Source organism: Coenobita brevimanus, chromosome 76 (assembly GCF_032717465.1).
Source record: "Coenobita brevimanus isolate Jiangsu-jjx chromosome 76, ASM3271746v2, whole genome shotgun sequence".
NCBI classification, from domain to species: Eukaryota; Metazoa; Arthropoda; class Malacostraca; order Decapoda; family Coenobitidae; genus Coenobita; species Coenobita brevimanus.
In genome coordinates this window covers 33,119,957-33,137,931 of record NC_137029.1, presented here as the reverse complement: position 1 = coordinate 33,137,931, position 17,975 = coordinate 33,119,957, and the positions used below count along the sequence as shown (strand labels likewise).

At 41.9% G+C, this 17,975-nt stretch overlaps 1 protein-coding gene across 1 annotated transcript; it reads right to left on the bottom strand.

Annotated features, from left to right (window-relative positions):
• Positions 1–1,410: 1,410 nt before the first annotated feature.
• LOC145408227 (mitochondrial nicotinamide adenine dinucleotide transporter SLC25A51) lies at positions 1,411–16,847 on the bottom strand. The gene is made up of 7 exons (XM_080278983.1): positions 16,793–16,847; positions 15,649–15,955; positions 12,096–12,276; positions 10,058–10,169; positions 8,381–8,645; positions 4,518–4,716; positions 1,411–1,780 (listed from the first exon to the last, which is right to left on the bottom strand). Exons 2-6 carry the CDS (start codon positions 15,874–15,876, stop codon positions 4,543–4,545), a joined length of 960 nt encoding a protein of 319 aa, XP_080135109.1. The 5' UTR covers positions 15,877–15,955; positions 16,793–16,847; the 3' UTR covers positions 1,411–1,780; positions 4,518–4,542.
• Positions 16,848–17,975: the final 1,128 nt, after the last annotated feature.

Here is a 17,975-nt window from a genome sequence, read left to right as displayed (position 1 = left end):
AGAACATGAGCAACTATCAAACACACCGTGTTGTTCTTCACTATCAGATCTTCCTCTCTCTGAACTTCCAACCCATCTACAAGTTGCAAGACATTCCCTCTTCTTGAAGGAGAGCAAATATACCAACAACAAGAGTGTTACTCCAGACAGCCAAAACACTTACTGGACTTTGGAGACATGCAAACATTCCGACACAATAAAATATGTGAAGACGAAGCTCCTTCATTTGATGGAAGAAGGCTCACATGCACCAAAACAAGGGATGGAGGCCGCAAAAACCAAGAATTTTGTTGAAAACTTAATCACTGGTTTGACATAGCTGTGTGCCAATGTCACAATCTGTCTGTGTGTTGCTGTGAAAAGGAGATGAAAGTTCCAAGATGAGAGGATGCCTTTGAAATTGACCAGAGAACCACGTGGAATATGGAAATCGGTGGAGTAGACTGGGAGGTGACCAACATCATGAAAGATGGAAGGCAAGAGAGGATCTCATGCAAGAAAGACAAAAACAGCAGAGAGAAAACAGGAAACGGAGAGAGGTAGCGTTCTCGGCAGGTGTGGCTGAATTAACTCCAGCAGAACCAACCTCAGGTTTGTTTTCATGTTTTTAAGGCTCCAACATGCTTGCATGCATTGGCCTTGGTCACCTAACGGAGGCTCTCCCTGCTGCTCGAACTCTAGCAGCCTCCCTATTCAGTCCCTTATCCCTGAGGTCATGCTCAATGACTTCACCCCAGGTCTTTTTCGGTTTACCTCTCGCAACCCTACTCCTAACATTTCTCACTTTCTGCACCCAACTGTCATTTCCCATCCTCTCCACATGCCCAAACCACCTCAATCTACCCCTCCTCATCACAACACCAATACACTCCAGTCTCATCCTACCTCTTAACTATTCCATTGTAATACTAGCCCCCCAGGCCTCGCATTCATGGATGCACTGCACATCTACCTCATCATCATCATTTCTGTACATTTGAGCCTGTGAATATCCTTTTCCTTTACTGCCCAGGTCTCACTACCATACAGCATTACATGCCTAACACATGCTGCATACATAGATCCTTTAACACAGAGGGAGAACCCTCTCAGTGTCAGGAGAGGCAACAGCTCCCTGAACTTTTTCCAACCACTTCTCACTCTACCACAGAGCCAGCTCCAGTCCCAACTCAAGCACTTAACATGTTTCCCAGATAACAAAACTCTTCCACATACTTGAGAGATTCACCAGCAAGATCAATCCTTTCATGTCTGACAATCTCCATATGATCTCCCTGACACACTGCACACATGAAATCAGCATTATCTCGCAGTTCACCTCTAATACCACTACATCTCTTGTGCATCCCCTTATTACAAACACTGGAAAGGGTGGAATTACTTCCCACATTCTTGCATGAAAAAGGCAGCTTTAGCCTGCAGTTCACCAGGCTCACATTCTGATGAGCCTGGGCCTATAACAACCAAATATTTTGGCCCTTTACTTAAATGCATAACAAGGAATAACAATTCATCATATCTCTACTTTTCACACGTTTCTCCACAATCTTCGTTATACATTACCTTTCATTTTTCCTTTCTTATGGTCCCACAGGTGGTGATGAATGACAAATCATTGGTCACAGAGGCAGACATTTAGCATTCCACCTCATGCAGTTCATAAACAATATGCTATTTTCTTCTTAATGGGGCTGGAGAGAGAAGTCTTCATGTGGTGGAACTGATATAGCCAAATCTGCAGCCCAGTTATGCAAACATCCCTCAGCTCCCTCTCTGTCTCCTGAAAGGAAGGTGGTAGGCTGCAGTAAGAGCAGCTTTACTCTACAGTATACAAATGTCCCTTAGCTTCCACTCTGCCCCTTGAAAGGAGACTGGTGGGCTGCAGGAAGAGGCATTATGAAGCTTCTTACACCACTTACAGTACAACCCTTACTACAACTAGTTTACTCTCACCTCATGGATGACTGTTACTTTTCTACACCAAATGATGAGCTGTTGTAGGAGATGGGCAGTAATATAATTATGTTCACTAATATAACTAAAGATGGTCTGGCCATGTGAAGAGGATGGAGATATGAGACTGACTAGATGGGTGTATGTGAGTGAGCTGGAGGGGGGAAAGGAGGAGGGGGAAACCAAAGATGAGATGGAGGGATGGAATGGAGAGAGAGAGAGATATATGAAAGAGGGGTGTGTGGGCTGGAGAGAAGGCAGCCAAATGGCAGAGGAAAGGGCAACATTGAAATGATCTGTCTGTGGCCATCCCTGATGGGATCAACAAGTCTGGCAACATACAGACAGATAGAATATACTGGGCAGTCTGTATATAACACTTGTCTTCCATGCAGCTTGGCCACTGCTTGTGTGTTCTGGGGACAGCTCAGTCAGCATGATCAATGTTTCTTTTCCATTATCTAATCATTTCCTACTCCTACTGCCACAGCTACACCCAAGACAGCAAACATAGCCATCCTCACAAGATGAAAGATACCACCTGCTGAATCTCCAAAGAAGTGCTATTTAAAGAACCACCTTTTAAGTTGCTAGCTATGAAGAAATATCAAGGAAATGTGGAGATCATGGAGAGTGAGAGACTAAGTAGGAGAGTGTATGTGGGAGGTATATGAGAGGGAGGAGAGGTGTAAGTCAGGGGGAAGCAGGCAAAATGGCAAGGGATAGGGTAACATGGAGGAGATGTGTATGTGACAACCCCTTATGAGATTAAGGCGTCTGGCTCTAGACAGACGTGTAGATACATAAATGGAGGTTGTATTACCTTATTCTGCCCTTAAGTAAAAGGTAATGAGCTACTGTATAAGGGTACACAAATCTTTGTCGGGTATGATCAAACTGACTACATTATTATGCTTCACCCTCAAGTCTCCTAGAACACAGACATTGCTATTGTTTTTAATTTTAACTTGGCCCAGGTTTTTGTCTTTTGCAGCTTCTTTCAAGTAGCTCAGTGGCCAAAAAAGACAATAATACAGCTCCAAATCCTTTTCATAGCACCTTTCATAACCAGGACAATATACAAGTGTTAATCTATTGCTACAACCCAGAATATCAGATGGAGAGATGGAAATTAAAGGCAAATTTTTAGTAAAATGGTATACAGTACAAATTCTAATTATCAAAATACTTGGGTCCAAAAGCTTTATGGAAAATGGAATATTTTGGAAAGTATACCATATAACCAAGTTTTGGTGCCTGGTGGTTTAGTGGGTAATTACAGCGCTCCAATCGGACTGAGCCGGTGAAGGTTTATATCCAAGAGGTGGCTGGGGTTTATTGCTCATGTAATGCCACTCATGGAAGAGTGAGGCTGGTCACTCTCATCTTAAATGTCAGGACCAACTTGCCTAGCCCTGGGCTCCTATGCTTCCCATGGGGCAGCACAGGATTTGATGATGATGATGAAAAACAATTACAGGTATACTGATCAATTGGAGAAAATAAAAAAAAGTCAACAGTACCATGAAGAGTAATAAAATAAAGTGTCTTGTATTAGGAGTGTTGTGGTGTGGATGTGGATGTGATAGGAAGCATTATGAGGAACACACTGAGGTGGTTTGGCCATGTGGAGAGAATGGAGGGTGAAAGACTGACGAAGAGAGTGTATGCGAGGTGGAGGGGGGAAGAGGGAGGGGGAGGCAGAGATGTGATGGAGGGATGGGGTGGAGAGGTATATGAAAGAGGGGTGTGTGAGTTGGGAGCAGGGCAGTGAAATGGCAGGGGACAGGGCGACGTGAAGGCGATTTGTCTGTGGCCATCCCAAACAGGATTGAGGCGTCTGGCAATAGATAGATAGATAGATAGTCTTGTATTAGTAATACTGTATATTATCTGTTATTATATTTGTAGGTGGGAGTGCTCACCATCCACTCAATCGATATAGTGCTGCTTTGGGTGTCTGTCCTTTCCTCTCTTCCTTCCTTCCTCTTCTGTCATTCTTTCTTCTTTCTTCTTCCTACAGATGACTTTACACTCTCTCGTGTGTTTCCTTCCTTCTTTCTTTCCTCTTTCTTCTGCCTATGGGTGACTCTACACTGAGTGAAAAGCCAAATGGTTTCCTGTACACCAGGAAACAATTTACTATGCTGGGTGATAACCACATAACCAAATTATGGTGCCTGGTGGTTTAGCAGGTAATGAAGGCACTCCAATAGGATTGATCCCGTGTAGGTTTATATCCAAGGCATGGTTGAGGTTTATTGCTCACATAATGCCAGTGATGAGTGAGGCTAGTCACTCATATTAAATGTCAGGACCAACTTGCCGAACCCCGGGCTCATACACTGCTCAAGGGACCACATAGGATTGGATGATGGATGGATGGATGGATGGATTATATTTGTCCACAAATAAACTGTCTTCAAATATATACAGTATTGACTGTGTGAAGGCAGATGATATCAGACCTTCTTACAGCATTAAAAAAAAATTAGGAGAAAATAGAGGTTTCTGGAAGTCAGCAGTTCAGATTTCGGATACTGTACTGTATTATCATGCCCCACCTGGCTGGGTAGATACTCTGGTGTGCTAGCTGTACAGGAGTTTCTGGAGAACCTCATAGGATGCGTTGATGATCCCCCAAGACACAAGGGCCCGGGTGTAGTTGACATGTGCTCCACTAAACAACCTCCTCATTTTACTGCCTCTTGATCTATATATATCCCAAAAGGTGTAGTTCATGGATTGGAATGGCCCACCAACCTGCTTCAAGCACAATTTATTAGATGTTTCCAACTTCTTCCTGTGTTGTACATAATAATAATAATAATAATAATAATAACAATAATAATAATAATAATACAGTGATCCCTCAATTATCTAGACGCTCAGTATCCAGACGCTGGACCTTGGCTCTATTAAACCACTGTCCAAATTTACTTGCTATTATCCGAACATAAAAGTGCCTGAAAAAATTCGGTCGGCCAGCCGATATGTCCAAACATTCAGTATCGTGGCCGCTGGGCTCGAGACGTGAGCGGGAAGTAGTCCGTAACCCACAACCAGAGCTGAAGTGCCCGTCTGCCCCCGCACTGAATGGTCAAAGTGGCATGCTCGTCTGATCGCTCCCAATGAACCTCCAGCACCCAAGCAATACGACCGTAACCCACAAGCGGTGTCAAAACGTCCGTACGCATCCCCACCGAATGTCCAGTATCGTGCAGCCACCTAGCTAACTCTTTCCTAACTGCCACTGAGATTGCATATATTATTTTGATGCCAACATACATCAGAATGACTGGAAAACAGTGCCAAAATAAGAAGGGGTACCATACATACAGTAGCGTTTCGGTAGGGTGTTTTTTGATTTTCAGTGGTTTTTGCATGGTTTTCTTTGAGTTGAAAATTATTTAGGATAATCCTATGTATGTTTTGAGGCCAAAATATGCCAGAATGACTGGAAAACAGTGCCAAAATAAGGAGGGGTGCTGCATATATAGTAGTATATATAGGGTGTTTTTTTCTTTTCAGTGGTTTTTCTGCATGGTTTTCTTGTTTACCATTAATTTTGAAATTCCTATGTGTGTTTTGATGTCTAAATATACCTGAAAGACTGTAAAACACTGCCAAATTATGCATAGGTACTGTACAAATAGGTTAGGTATACGTTGGTGGTGGGTACAGGAAGGATCTAGGTATGGTAGGGGAATAGTGTTCATCATCCGGATGTTGACACTACCCGGACATGCCTTTGGCTCTAATATGTCCGGATAAATGAGGGATTACTGTAACAATAATAATAATAATAATGATAATAATCATCATCATCATCGTCATTTCTGATGCTCTGCTCCTCCTTGAAATTCATGAACAGGGAATAGCTGTGACTAAAATGCCTCCACACTACCTTATCCTCACATACCTCTCTCAACCATTCTTCCTTCTCTTCTTTCTCATTCACCAATATTCTGCTCCACTCTCTTCTCACATACATATAAGGCCCACCTCTTCCAACACTACCCTCAATCTCACTTTCACAAACTTTCTTTGACACCCTATCTATGTGCATTCTGTGTACAGCAACATCCTATTTATATGCATTCTGTGTACTGTACAGTGACATCCTATCTATGTGCATTCTCTGTACTGTACAGTGACATCCTGTCAATGTGCAGTCTGTATACAATGACATCCTATCTATGTGCATTCTTTGTACAGTGTATGCCCATACCACCTCACTGTATTTCCCTTTATCCACTCAGTAGGCTCTGAAATTTCACAATTCTTGGTACTGCAAAAATTTTTGCAAATAACACCATTTGCAAAGTAAAAAAAAATACACATGTTCTCTTAGAATTAAAGCTGAGCTGCATGAGAAGTGACAAAAAAAATCATTAATAGAGTACACTGTGCAGTACAAAAACTATGAAATCCATGAATTTACACCCCAGCATGATTCGCAAAGAATCTAGTGATGAAAGTCTGTTGTTTTTCTTTGACTGTTTCAAGTGGCTACAAGAACATTGGACAATTTGAGAGGATGGACGATGACAATTGGGTGCATAAAGTGAGAAGTGTGAATGTTGGGTGTAGGGCTGCGAGAGGTAGGCCAAAAAAGACGTGGGACGAGATCATAGAGCAGGACTTCAAGGACAGGGGACTGAATAGGGAGGCTATCAGAGATCGAGCAGCATGGAGCGCCGCAGATGGGTGACCAAGGCCAACACACGCAAGCATGTTGGAGCCTTTACTAACCCGTGGATTGCGTGCCACAGCTCAGGGTGGGTAGCGTCCCGTTGCGAGCCACAGCTCAGGCTGTGCTGGTCGTGCATTACCACTAATTACTCCACCTATGCGCAAACTTATGCATGGCGCTACGCAAAGATGGAGAAAGAAAGAGATTTTTTTTCCTTTTACCAGATGATGCCCTGGATGTTTATCATCAAGATTATGATAAAAACAATTTTTTATTTTGTTTTTTATTCATTTTTCACTATTCCCCTATGTAAACTTACGCATGGCCCTATGCAAAGACAGAGAGAGAGAGAGAGAGAGAATTTTTTTTTTTTCACCAGATGATGCCCTGGATGTTTATCTTCAAGTTTATGATAAACGAAAAAAAAAAAATATATATATATATATTTCCTTCATTTTTTGCACACCACAGTTTAGGATAAAAAAGGTAAATGCGCAATCCACGGGTTAATGATATGAAAGATATAAAAGGGACAATCACAGCCTGCTTCCATTCTTTTGGTACAGTTCCACTCCCCCAGGCTTTCATACATACTTCCAACAAACACTTCATTCCACCCTCTTCACTTCTCTTCATTACTGCATATACAGTATCTCATCAGTACCTGATTCCTTCCCTTTTTTCAGGCACTTCTCACCATACTTCACTTCTGCATATATCACATTTTCCAGCACCTCATTCCTTCTCTGCACATCACCAAACTCAATTAGCTATGCTTATTACTACACCACTATCACCATTCCCATCCATCAGCTTTTCAAAATATTCTTTCCATCTGCTCCTTACTTCACTGATGTTTGTTAGTAATCTTTCCCTTTTATACCTCACACTTTCACACTTTTCTTTCCACCCCCATTTTGGCATTTTCACACCTCTTTCCAGAAAAGTTTCTTACTTTCGAAATGGTTAACATTAATTATTTTTTTCAAAGATCATTTACCTCTTTACTAGTCATTTCGATGTTTATTATTCTAATACATTTCCATCTTCTTTCATGAGATCCTCTGTCTTGGATCCACTCCAGTTGCTTCATTTTCTTCTACTGTCCTCTCATCTTCTGCATCCCACCAAGCTGTACCTTTCTTACAAGTTGTTAACCTCACAACACACATATTGCCTTATCTTTCCTAACCAAACACTCCCTGTATGCACTCTAAAAACTTTCCACATCCATTTTTCCCAAATTCACAGACTAACTCCTCTTCTATCTTTGCATGGAATTAATCTGCCACAGCTCCGAGTCTCAGCTTCTCCACTCTCAGCCTTTCACTCCAATTTCTCCTTTCTATCTCTCTCTAACTGCTATGCTCCTTTCAATTTTATCTTGCATACTACAGTCCTTTGATTGGATACATTGCTTCATCCTCTCTCAGTTCTCATACCAACAACACTTCCAGTTACCTCCACATCTACCAGCACTTACTCAGTCATGCTTCTTTCAACATTTTCTTCAGTCTCTCTGTACCATGTATATCTGTGACTTTGCTTAACATATGAATTTCAATGCACAGCCTTCTTTCCTGACACATCCTTCAGTCATCATGTTTTTATTCACCCCTGCTACTCTGCAATAACCCAATACATCATTTACAGAAGTAGTGTCAACTCTCCCATTCACCCCACAAACAATGACTCCTGGGCATAACAATATACAGTAATAACAAAACTGACCTGGCACTGCTGGTGTGTCTTGATCACATTAATGGGGTACATCAGTGTCGAGATGAAGGCTCCCAAAAAAGCCCCAGACACAAAATCAGTCAGAATGTGGCTCCACCAAGACTGCTGGGGGTCAGGCAAGGCTTCCTTCAGAGGGGTGCGCAGGCCAAAGAATAGGATATTACTTGGTCCATTGCGAACCAGGATGCCAACCAGCCCTCGATAGTACTCTCGCACACCAAAATGCCATAGCTCTTGGCTTATGTGCATGCTATTTCTAAAAATAAATAAACACATCAATCAATCAATAATAATAATAACAATAATAGAGACAATGGAAAAACAATTAAATAAAAGAAAAGGCAGCACTAAAAATTTATATACTGTATATAGACATATGAAATGCAAATCACACTTCAGTTTACTAAATCCCCATGCAAAGGTTTGTCAGGGTACAGCGTTTTTTTTTTTTTTTTTGTCAAAATCAACTGAAGAGAGAAATCTGTATTTTACACAGGCTATTGGGGGATCAAAATCAGTTGCTTACATTCAAACAGTTGCTGGAAGGTGCTGCAAAAAGAGTAATCTCAGATGCATAATAAGACTTGTACCAATGTCAAAGCCTCAGCTTAGATTTTAACTCTACTGTGACTGAATTTCCTACCTATGAGCAGTTATCAAGCTTGTAAGCCATACTGAGCTCTCATGGTAGTATCTCCCAGGATCCATGTCAGCCATCCACCTACTGTACTTCAATACCTCGTACAAAGTTATATAATTAACCCTTAGCCGGCAGTGGAACTACATATAGACTGCAAAATCTACTGAAAAATTGCAGGGAGACTATATATAGATGCTTCACCAAAAACTGTCCCCCGTAAATCCTAGCAGAGACTATATATAGTCGGCAATGGGTAAGTGCCCATGAGCCTCAAATATCCCTAACTGGCAACATACGGGTCACAGGTGGCTTATATAAGGTTGCTCACTCAGTGACTCAATCAGTCTGTTGCCAGCTCACAGAAAGCACACAACACGCCTTTGCTTCTCCTGTAGACCTCAATTTCTAATTTTCTTTTGATATTTGGATACTGCAGACATAATCATGTCCCACATAAGGAGGAATATTAGTTGTAAAGATATTGAAATCAAGTTGAATGTAGTTTGCTCGGGAATGTATTAAAGTTCAGTTTGCTTACTTTGTACCGCTGTTGTAAGCAACGCTTCTGAATCCGAATTTTTGAAGTAAACGGCCAGTAGAAGCTGCGTCTCTCTCTCCTCCCACTTACTATGGCATTGTGACATTGGAACATAGCGTGGTGTTCCAATCTTGTGGTCGGGGGCATCTATATAAAGACATTTTTTTTTTTTTTTTTTTTGGGGGTGGTGGGGGGGGGGGGGCTTCTCAGCAACTGCTGCTGCCAGCTAAGGGTTAAACATGAGGGATACAAGTATGCACACTATTAAACTGCCTACTTCATATTTAAGGCATTTACATCACCTTCCTCTCCCAAGCACTATCACAAACAGCATCATATATGGGCATAGAAACACATCGATCCTCTCTTGGCAGACGAATAGTAGCCAGCATAAGGTGAGAAGTGAAAAAGAGGTGAAACAGCAGGTGAACTTTTGTCCCTGACTGTAAAAAAAATATGATGGGATACACATGACTCCCATACAACTCACTTGTACTTGCCATGGAACTTTTTGTCTTGCAACACAGTCTGAATACGCTCAAATGGACAAAGAATTGCTTCGGTGCAGCCAGCCAAAGTTGCCGCTACTGCCAGAGTTGCTCCTGCCACAAAAGAGATCTCATCAATTCTCACTACACATGAAGGATGTGTTCTAGCTATCTACATACTTTACTATCAAATGCCACATACCTTAATCCCATTAGAGGTGGCCACAAAGTGGGTGCTCTCATATCACCCTGTCCTCTGCCATTAGATTGCCCTCTTTCCAACTCATACTCCACTCATATAACTCTCTACCCCATCCTTGGCTTCCCCCTCCCCCACCCCCTCACTCACATACAATCTCCTAGTCTCTCTCTCTCTCCCACCCCCTCACTCACTCATATACACTCTCCTAGTTTCTCTCTCCCTCCCCCCCCCTCTCTCTCTATCTCCACCTTCCTTCCTCATCCATCCTTCATCTTAAACTGAAAATTTTCTGCACAACTATAATCTTTTTATTTTAACTTGGTCTACAACTGCCGTCTCTCCATCTTGAATGCCAAGTTGTACTAATATATGAAGGCTAGAATGATACTAGTCACAAATAAGTGCTTGGGAAATAAGAGGACCCATAGCACTGTCTCTGTTTTTGCCACTGAGCCACATGAAATAAGGCACAAAGGGCTGAAAATCTGTGCCATGTCAAGGTTAAAGAAATGTAGTACAGGAAATTAGTGGACTGTGGAAATAAGCTTTATAGCTAATAGTACAGCATTCATCATCATCACCATCATCATCATACACTCACCACAAATTGACTTAGGACCTACACACAGAATTGCTATGGGAGAGTCGTCTGTCTTTGCTTTGTGTTTCCACCTCTACCAAGTGAATTTTTGGGGCAAGAAGTAACTGGCAACTCCTCTGGTGTTGGCAGGAGGTGGCGAAACACCCAGCACATCAATGCTTGCCCAGAAGCGAGAGTGGGACTATATGTTCCCATCGCTCCGAGCTTGCATCTCCCTCTTGTTTCGTATGCATTACTGTTTGCCCTGTTATTTTCATAAAGTCAAGTTGTCATGCCTGGAAAGTACTGCTCAAGGGATGAGAGGGTCCGTATCACTGCATGGAGGCAGGATAATGTCCCTATCGACACGATTTGTGAAAGTCCTGGATGCACAAAGTTAACCGTCATGAAGATTCTTGTTGCAGCGTGTGGCCTGCCACCTGATGTAGTACCAGAGCACAAGCATGGCAGTGGAAAGAAGAGGACGACTTCCAGAGGTACAGATACACTTCTGAAGAGGGAAGTAATCAAGAATCCTCAACTGACAGCAGCAGAACTGAAGAGAATGCACCGGAGTGCTCACCATCCACTCACTCCATGTGCTGCTTTGTGTGTCTGCCCTTTCCCCTCTTCCTTTCTTCTTCTTCTGTCTTTTGTTCCTTCATTCTTTCCTCGTCCTTCAGCTTATGATTGACTTTACACTCCTTCTTCTGTCTTTCCTTCATTCTTGCCTCTTCTTTCCGCCTGTGAGTGACTCTGCACTGAGTGACAAGCCAAATGGTTTCCTGTACACCAGGAAACCATTTACTACACTGGGTGATAACCATATAACCAAATTATGGCACCTGGTGGTTTAGAGGGTAATAAGGCGCTCCAATCAGATTGTACCTGCGTAGGTTATATCCAAGGGGTGGTTAGGGTTTATTGCTCATGTAATGCCACTCGGGGATGAACGAGGCCGGTCACTCTCATCTTAAATGTCGGGACCAACTTGCCTAGCCCCGGGCTCCTACATTCTTCATGGGGCAATGGAGAATTAGATGATGGATGGATGGATGTGTTTTGATGTCTACATAACTCAAAGAAGGAAGAACACTGCCACAATTAGGAGGGATACTGTACATATAGGTTGGGTAAAGGTTGGGTACTGGAAGATAGGATATTGCTCCATATCTATATTTTGTCCATATCCACATGTACCGATTACATCAAATAATCAAAGGGATTACTGTATTATTATCAGAAAAGCCTGACATACCCTGAGACAAGTCTGGGTTGAAATGAAGTAGTAGTTTGCTATATTGGTCATACATCCCGAACATGATGGAAGTGGAGATGGTTTTCTGACACAGTGGTGGCAGGATCCCACGGTATAGATTTTTCAGTCCTTCACGCCTTAATTGCCTCATGGCTTTGGCTGACGATATCCCATGGAGCATCTGTAAAAATAAAATACTGTATATAAAACATAAATAGTAAAAGTCCTCTCATTTGGCACCTGGTCTTACGGTATTTACGGTCTTTTGGCAGTTTTCATTAATAGTCCCATGACGAAGTTCTCTGCTCTTCCAGCACATAAGCTGAGCCAATCGGCACCCGCGATGGAGTTGCCAGCTCATCGCCGATAACTAGTGCCCATAGTTGCCAATTTGGCACTCCTGGTGCTAGAGCTAGTGCTTTTCATATTAATTTTGCGCCTTTCATAATAATTTAGTGCCAATAAATATTAATTTTCTTCTATATCTAGCGCGTTCCGAAGTCCAATTTAACGCAAAAATTTGAACAGTTCACCTACAGCTTAGTGCATTTTAAAGTTGAGCTTAGCACTTTAGAAGATTTCTACTTGTCAACATGGCATGTACAGTTGTTGGCCATCATGACTCGTGAGTGTCTGGCTTTGTAAGTGGAACTTATCGAAAGTTTGGAAACTTTGTCACACTATTTTACAGTGTACATATGTAAATACACCTAGATTAGGGCAAGTTCATGTGTACTGTATCATTAACTACATTAAATGTAAGTTCCTTATAACATATTTAATGCTTAGGGTTGACCAATAATACTTGCTAGACTCTGTGACTTCATTAGGGTGACCGACCATGTTTGCTAGAAACTTTCTGGCAGGTTTTCCTGCTCATTTGGCAGTTTCTGCTCTTTCAGCACCTGCTTGGTCCCAAAGATGTCAAATGTGAGGACTTTTACTGTACATACCAGTACACAAATAGGTAGGCAGAGATTCACTGTGTGTGTGTGTGTGTGTGTGTGTGTGTGTGTGTGTGTGTGTGTGTGTGTGTGTGTGTGTGTGTGTGTGTGTGATCATAATAATACAGACCTCTTTTCCCAGAGAGAGAGAGAAAGAGAGAGAGAGAGAGAGAAACTGAGAGAGAGAGGGGAGGGGGGGAATAATATAATTTACTCAAACAACAGTAATGGAAAGGGCTAACTTTGTATGGTGGCACTGGTAAGAACGGTGGGTGGAGTTGCTTAGTTACACAAATGTCTCTTATCTCTCCCTGTCCCCCTAAAGGAGCATCATGGATTGCAAAAGAATGGTAACTCTGGCCAGCAATCCCTCAGGTTCATATTCATATGAGCATGGGGTTGCAACTACTGTACTACTACTACTATTACTACTGCTATTACAACAATGTTGATGGCATAAAAGATATCAGCAGCATAGAAAAGAATATGGTAATAAGGTGTAAAATGCAAATGAAGTCATTATGAAGAAGGTGCTATATTCTCTTCACTCTAACTTGGCCTTAAAATGCCATCTAATCATCATCATCATCATCATCATCATCTCCAATGCTTTCTCTTTTCCTGGGAACCTCAGGACAGGTGATAAGCCTGACAGAACTACCTCCAGACAACATCCCCACACACTTTTCTCACTCTCACACAATCTTCTCTTTTTCTCTCACCAATAAAGGTATACTCCTCGTACTCTTGCTTGGCCTAAAACTGCCATCCCTTCGTTTTGAATTCTGAACTGCTACGTGAGTGTTGGGTGATGATATTTCACCGAGCATGTAAAAATGCTATTCAATACCGGTAATGGCTATAAATACATCTGATTTAGTTCCCCTCAAACTAAAGTGAGAACCTAGAACCAAACGTACTCCTAATCGAGAATATACATATAATTGTGTTCAACCAATCCACATACACTCTATTACAGCCAGCATAAAAATAAGAGGATGGAGAGTGAGACACTGATAAGGAAAGTTTATGTGAGTGAGGTGGAGGATGGGAGAGGGAGGGGGAAGCCAAGGATGAGATGGAGGGATGGAGTGGAGAGGTATATGAGAGAAGGCAGTGTGAGCTGGGAACATGGCAGTGAAATGGTGAGGGACAGTGCGACATGGAGGCGATTTGTTTGTGGCCACCCCTTAGGGGATTAAGGCATCTGGCAATGGATAGCCTACATAGTCTATCTATATGTCTATTGCCTGATGCCTTGACAGATAGATCAACAGATAAAAACAACAGCTTAATATATGAGAAGCCACTGAAATAATTGAGCAACTAGTTTTTTGTACTGTGTGCCATACAGACAGGGAAAGAAATACAGTAGTGAATATAAAGTATATGTAGTTACAGACAGAATGAAGAAGTGGTGTTGGCCAGATATCATGCTAAAAGGCATGGCCTCAACCAAAGCAAGGCCATGACAACAGAGGTACTTACCATGCATTAATAAAAATCCATACACAGGTAAATCAATCTTTTTTACACAAAAAAAGAAGCAAACTAGAAAACTTGACATGGTCCCATTGCCATCCATCTAGTTATCTCCCACTGACCCTAGGAGGTAGTATGTTAGAGTGAAGTGTGACTACAGAGCTTTGTAACTAGCCACACAATCATCACTCTCGAGCAGAAAACTCAGCCAAAAGTAAATTACGTGATAAGTCGAAGCCCAGGCCAAGACTCATTTTTACAAATTTTCTCATTCATTCATCTTCCAATCCTATGTTGTCCCATGTGAAGCACAGGAGTCCTGGGCTAGGCAAGTTGGTCCTGACATTTTCGATGAGAATGACCAGCCTCACTCATCCCTGAGTGGGATTATTTAAGCAATAAACCCCAACCAACCACTGGATATAAACCTTCACCGGCTCAATCCGACTGGAGCGTCATAATTATCCACTAAACCAACAGGCGCCAAAATTTAGTTATATGGTTACCACCTAGCATAGTAAATGGTTACCTGGTGTACAGGACACCATTTGGCTTGTCACTCAGTGCAGAGTCACCCACAGGCAGAAGGAAGAGGAAAGAATGAAAGAAAGGCAGACGAGTGAGTGTAAAGTCACCCGTAGGCAAAAGAAGGAAAGAATGAAGGAACAAAAGACAGAAGAGGATGGAAGGAAAGAAGGATGAAGGAGAGAAAAGGGCAGACACCCGAGAGCAGCACTACAATGAGTGAGTGGATGGTATGCACCCCCCACCTACCACTATATTTTTTTCCCAACAATTAAACTCCTTATCTATCTCCCCCAAAAGTAGGATGGTGGACTGCAAGAAAATGGCAACATTAGCTGGCAGCCCATGAGGTTCATATTCAGATGAGCCTGAGGCCACTAGCATAGTCAGTGGGGTGGTCAGAGTGGCACTGGCCAACCCTAAAATATATCAAGCCACTCTAACCTTCAAAAGATATACCCCCTGAACCATTTCATAGTTATAATCAGGCTTAGCCACTCTTTGGTGTTCCCATTTTTAAAACCCTTGCTATGCCCCTGCCTGGAACTACAACACCACTGAAACTGTGGATATGGGGAACCAATCATCAGTGAAACACTCACCTGCCGGAACATGACCTTGTTCATGGGGAAGGTGATGGTAATGTTGATAAAGGCAGCACCCCAACCACATACAAACTCCCGTGTGTTGTCAGCTACGGGAGTGTTACTGATGCTTGATGGGGTAGGCAGTGATTCCTCCATAGTGGTGAGCTGGGGCTGGTCAGGCTGGGATGGCAGGACACCAGCTAATGAAGAAGGCAGACCAGCTCCTGCTTCCTGCCCCACCATGCTGAGCCCCTAATTATCATATATTAATACCTCATACCATAAGGCAGTGATACGTGGGATGTTTAACAGGATATGAGGTCTGTCCAAAAAGACACCAGACTTTTTAAATAGTGAACCAACTAGGCAGCCTATTATGATTGCAATGGGAGCACTGTTTAGCAGTACTGAAAAATATGTTAAGTGAAAAGGTATTTGTTCATTAACAGCTCATATATAAAGGCTCCAACATGCTTGTATGTGTTGGCCCTTATTGCCTAACTGCAGTTCTCTACGCAGCCCAATCTCCGGCAGCCTCTCTATTCAGTCCCTTATTCCTGATATCACACACTACAATCTCATCCCATGTCTCTTTCAGTATTAAATGGGAAATAACTATACAGTTCTCTCACAGTCTGCCACATTCCCATATCATAAAGTCTACCTATATGCATCACCCACAAATGCTGCATAGAAAAAACTGTGTTAAATGATGGCAAATCAGTCACTTCAGCCAGATTTTTTTTTTTCTTTTAATACTATATTCTTGCTATCAACATCATCCATACCCCTTTTCCTACCTAGGGATCAGGGGGAGGTAGGGTGATGATTATATTACTCAGCTTGAGAGATTTTCTGCTCTGGCTAAGTTAAAAATAACCTTCAGGTATTGTACCTATCCAATATAAGAGCTTTTTTCTAAGTTAAATAAAAGCATCTAAAAGAAGCAAGAATCAATAAAAAATAATATCAATGGAGAGAAGGGGTTAAACTGCTGTATACAATTCATTTCACTTCAATACAGGGAAACATATCTACATTACCAAGACAACTGCCTTGCCAAGCTTCCTGCAGTCCACTGGATTCACATCCAGATGACCCTAGGGTTGCACCATCAACAACAACATAAGCTCAAGACACCCATTCCAGTGTTACTAACCATCACTGCTGCAGTAGTATCTTCAGTCTCCAGTTGTATCTACCTCATTCTGTTCTGGGTAAAAAGGGAGGAAGTGTGTTACTAAAGTCAACTTACTCTAACCTGAAAAAGATCCCTGATCCCATTCAACTCAGATGATAGACAATTACAGCTAGACTTGAGGGTCAATTTGAATAATAACCATGGAGGCTCATTTCTACCTCTTTACTGTACTGTGGTTCATAAAATTTTTCAAGCAACCAGGATTTAGCATTCAGGCAGCAAGAGTGGCCCAGTTCTATGCGATGAAAACAACCTGACCATAATACTACACATAACAGCACTAGAAAATAATACAGTAGCTATCTGCAAATAATAACCATGATAATTATTCAGAACAATAGTGCTCCTATCAGTAAAAATAAATATATAAGTAATCCCTCATCCTTGCTCATCACACTACCCAAGCACTAAAAGAAACTCATATTTTCCATTTCCTCCTCATTCAACCTCACAGCACATTCCGTGACCTCGTTTCTCTCAAAGACCATAACTTTACTCCTCCCTACAATCACCTTTAGATTCTATCCTATCTTAACAACCTATTTAATGCTAACCTAACCAAACTAATCCTAACCTACCCTATCATTTCTGTACTCATACTTCCTTCTTTTTTGATGGATCTTCTTCTTAGTTGAAAATGCACATGTATACACCTTTACAAGGTCACTGAATCAATTCAAAGGCACATAAAAATTTCTTTAAAGAGGTGGTCCCATGTCTCCTTAAGGATTACCAAGCAAAATAAAAGAACTGAGGAAAACTGCAAAATAATGTGGTCTTGTCTCCTCAAGGTTTATCTTTCACCATTTGTTAATGGGAGTGCTCCTGCAGTTTGTCACTCATGACTATCTGCCATCAAATTTTATGAAAACCACAGCGTAATACTGTATCACTGCTGAAATGCCCAGTTTCGTAAAATGAAAGCAAGCCGACTACGTTAGGTTTTGCCTATGACTTGATATCTCATGCTGATTTGACTAGTAACAAAGCACTCACTCCTAATACGTAACTGATAATTAAATTTCAAGAAACCATGCCATTGTAGTCACACTGCAAGTGGTTCAGTTCCATCAGGGGGAAACCAACTTTAACCTACAACAGGGTACCTGGAGTTGCTATGACGATCAGCTTCTGCCGAGTT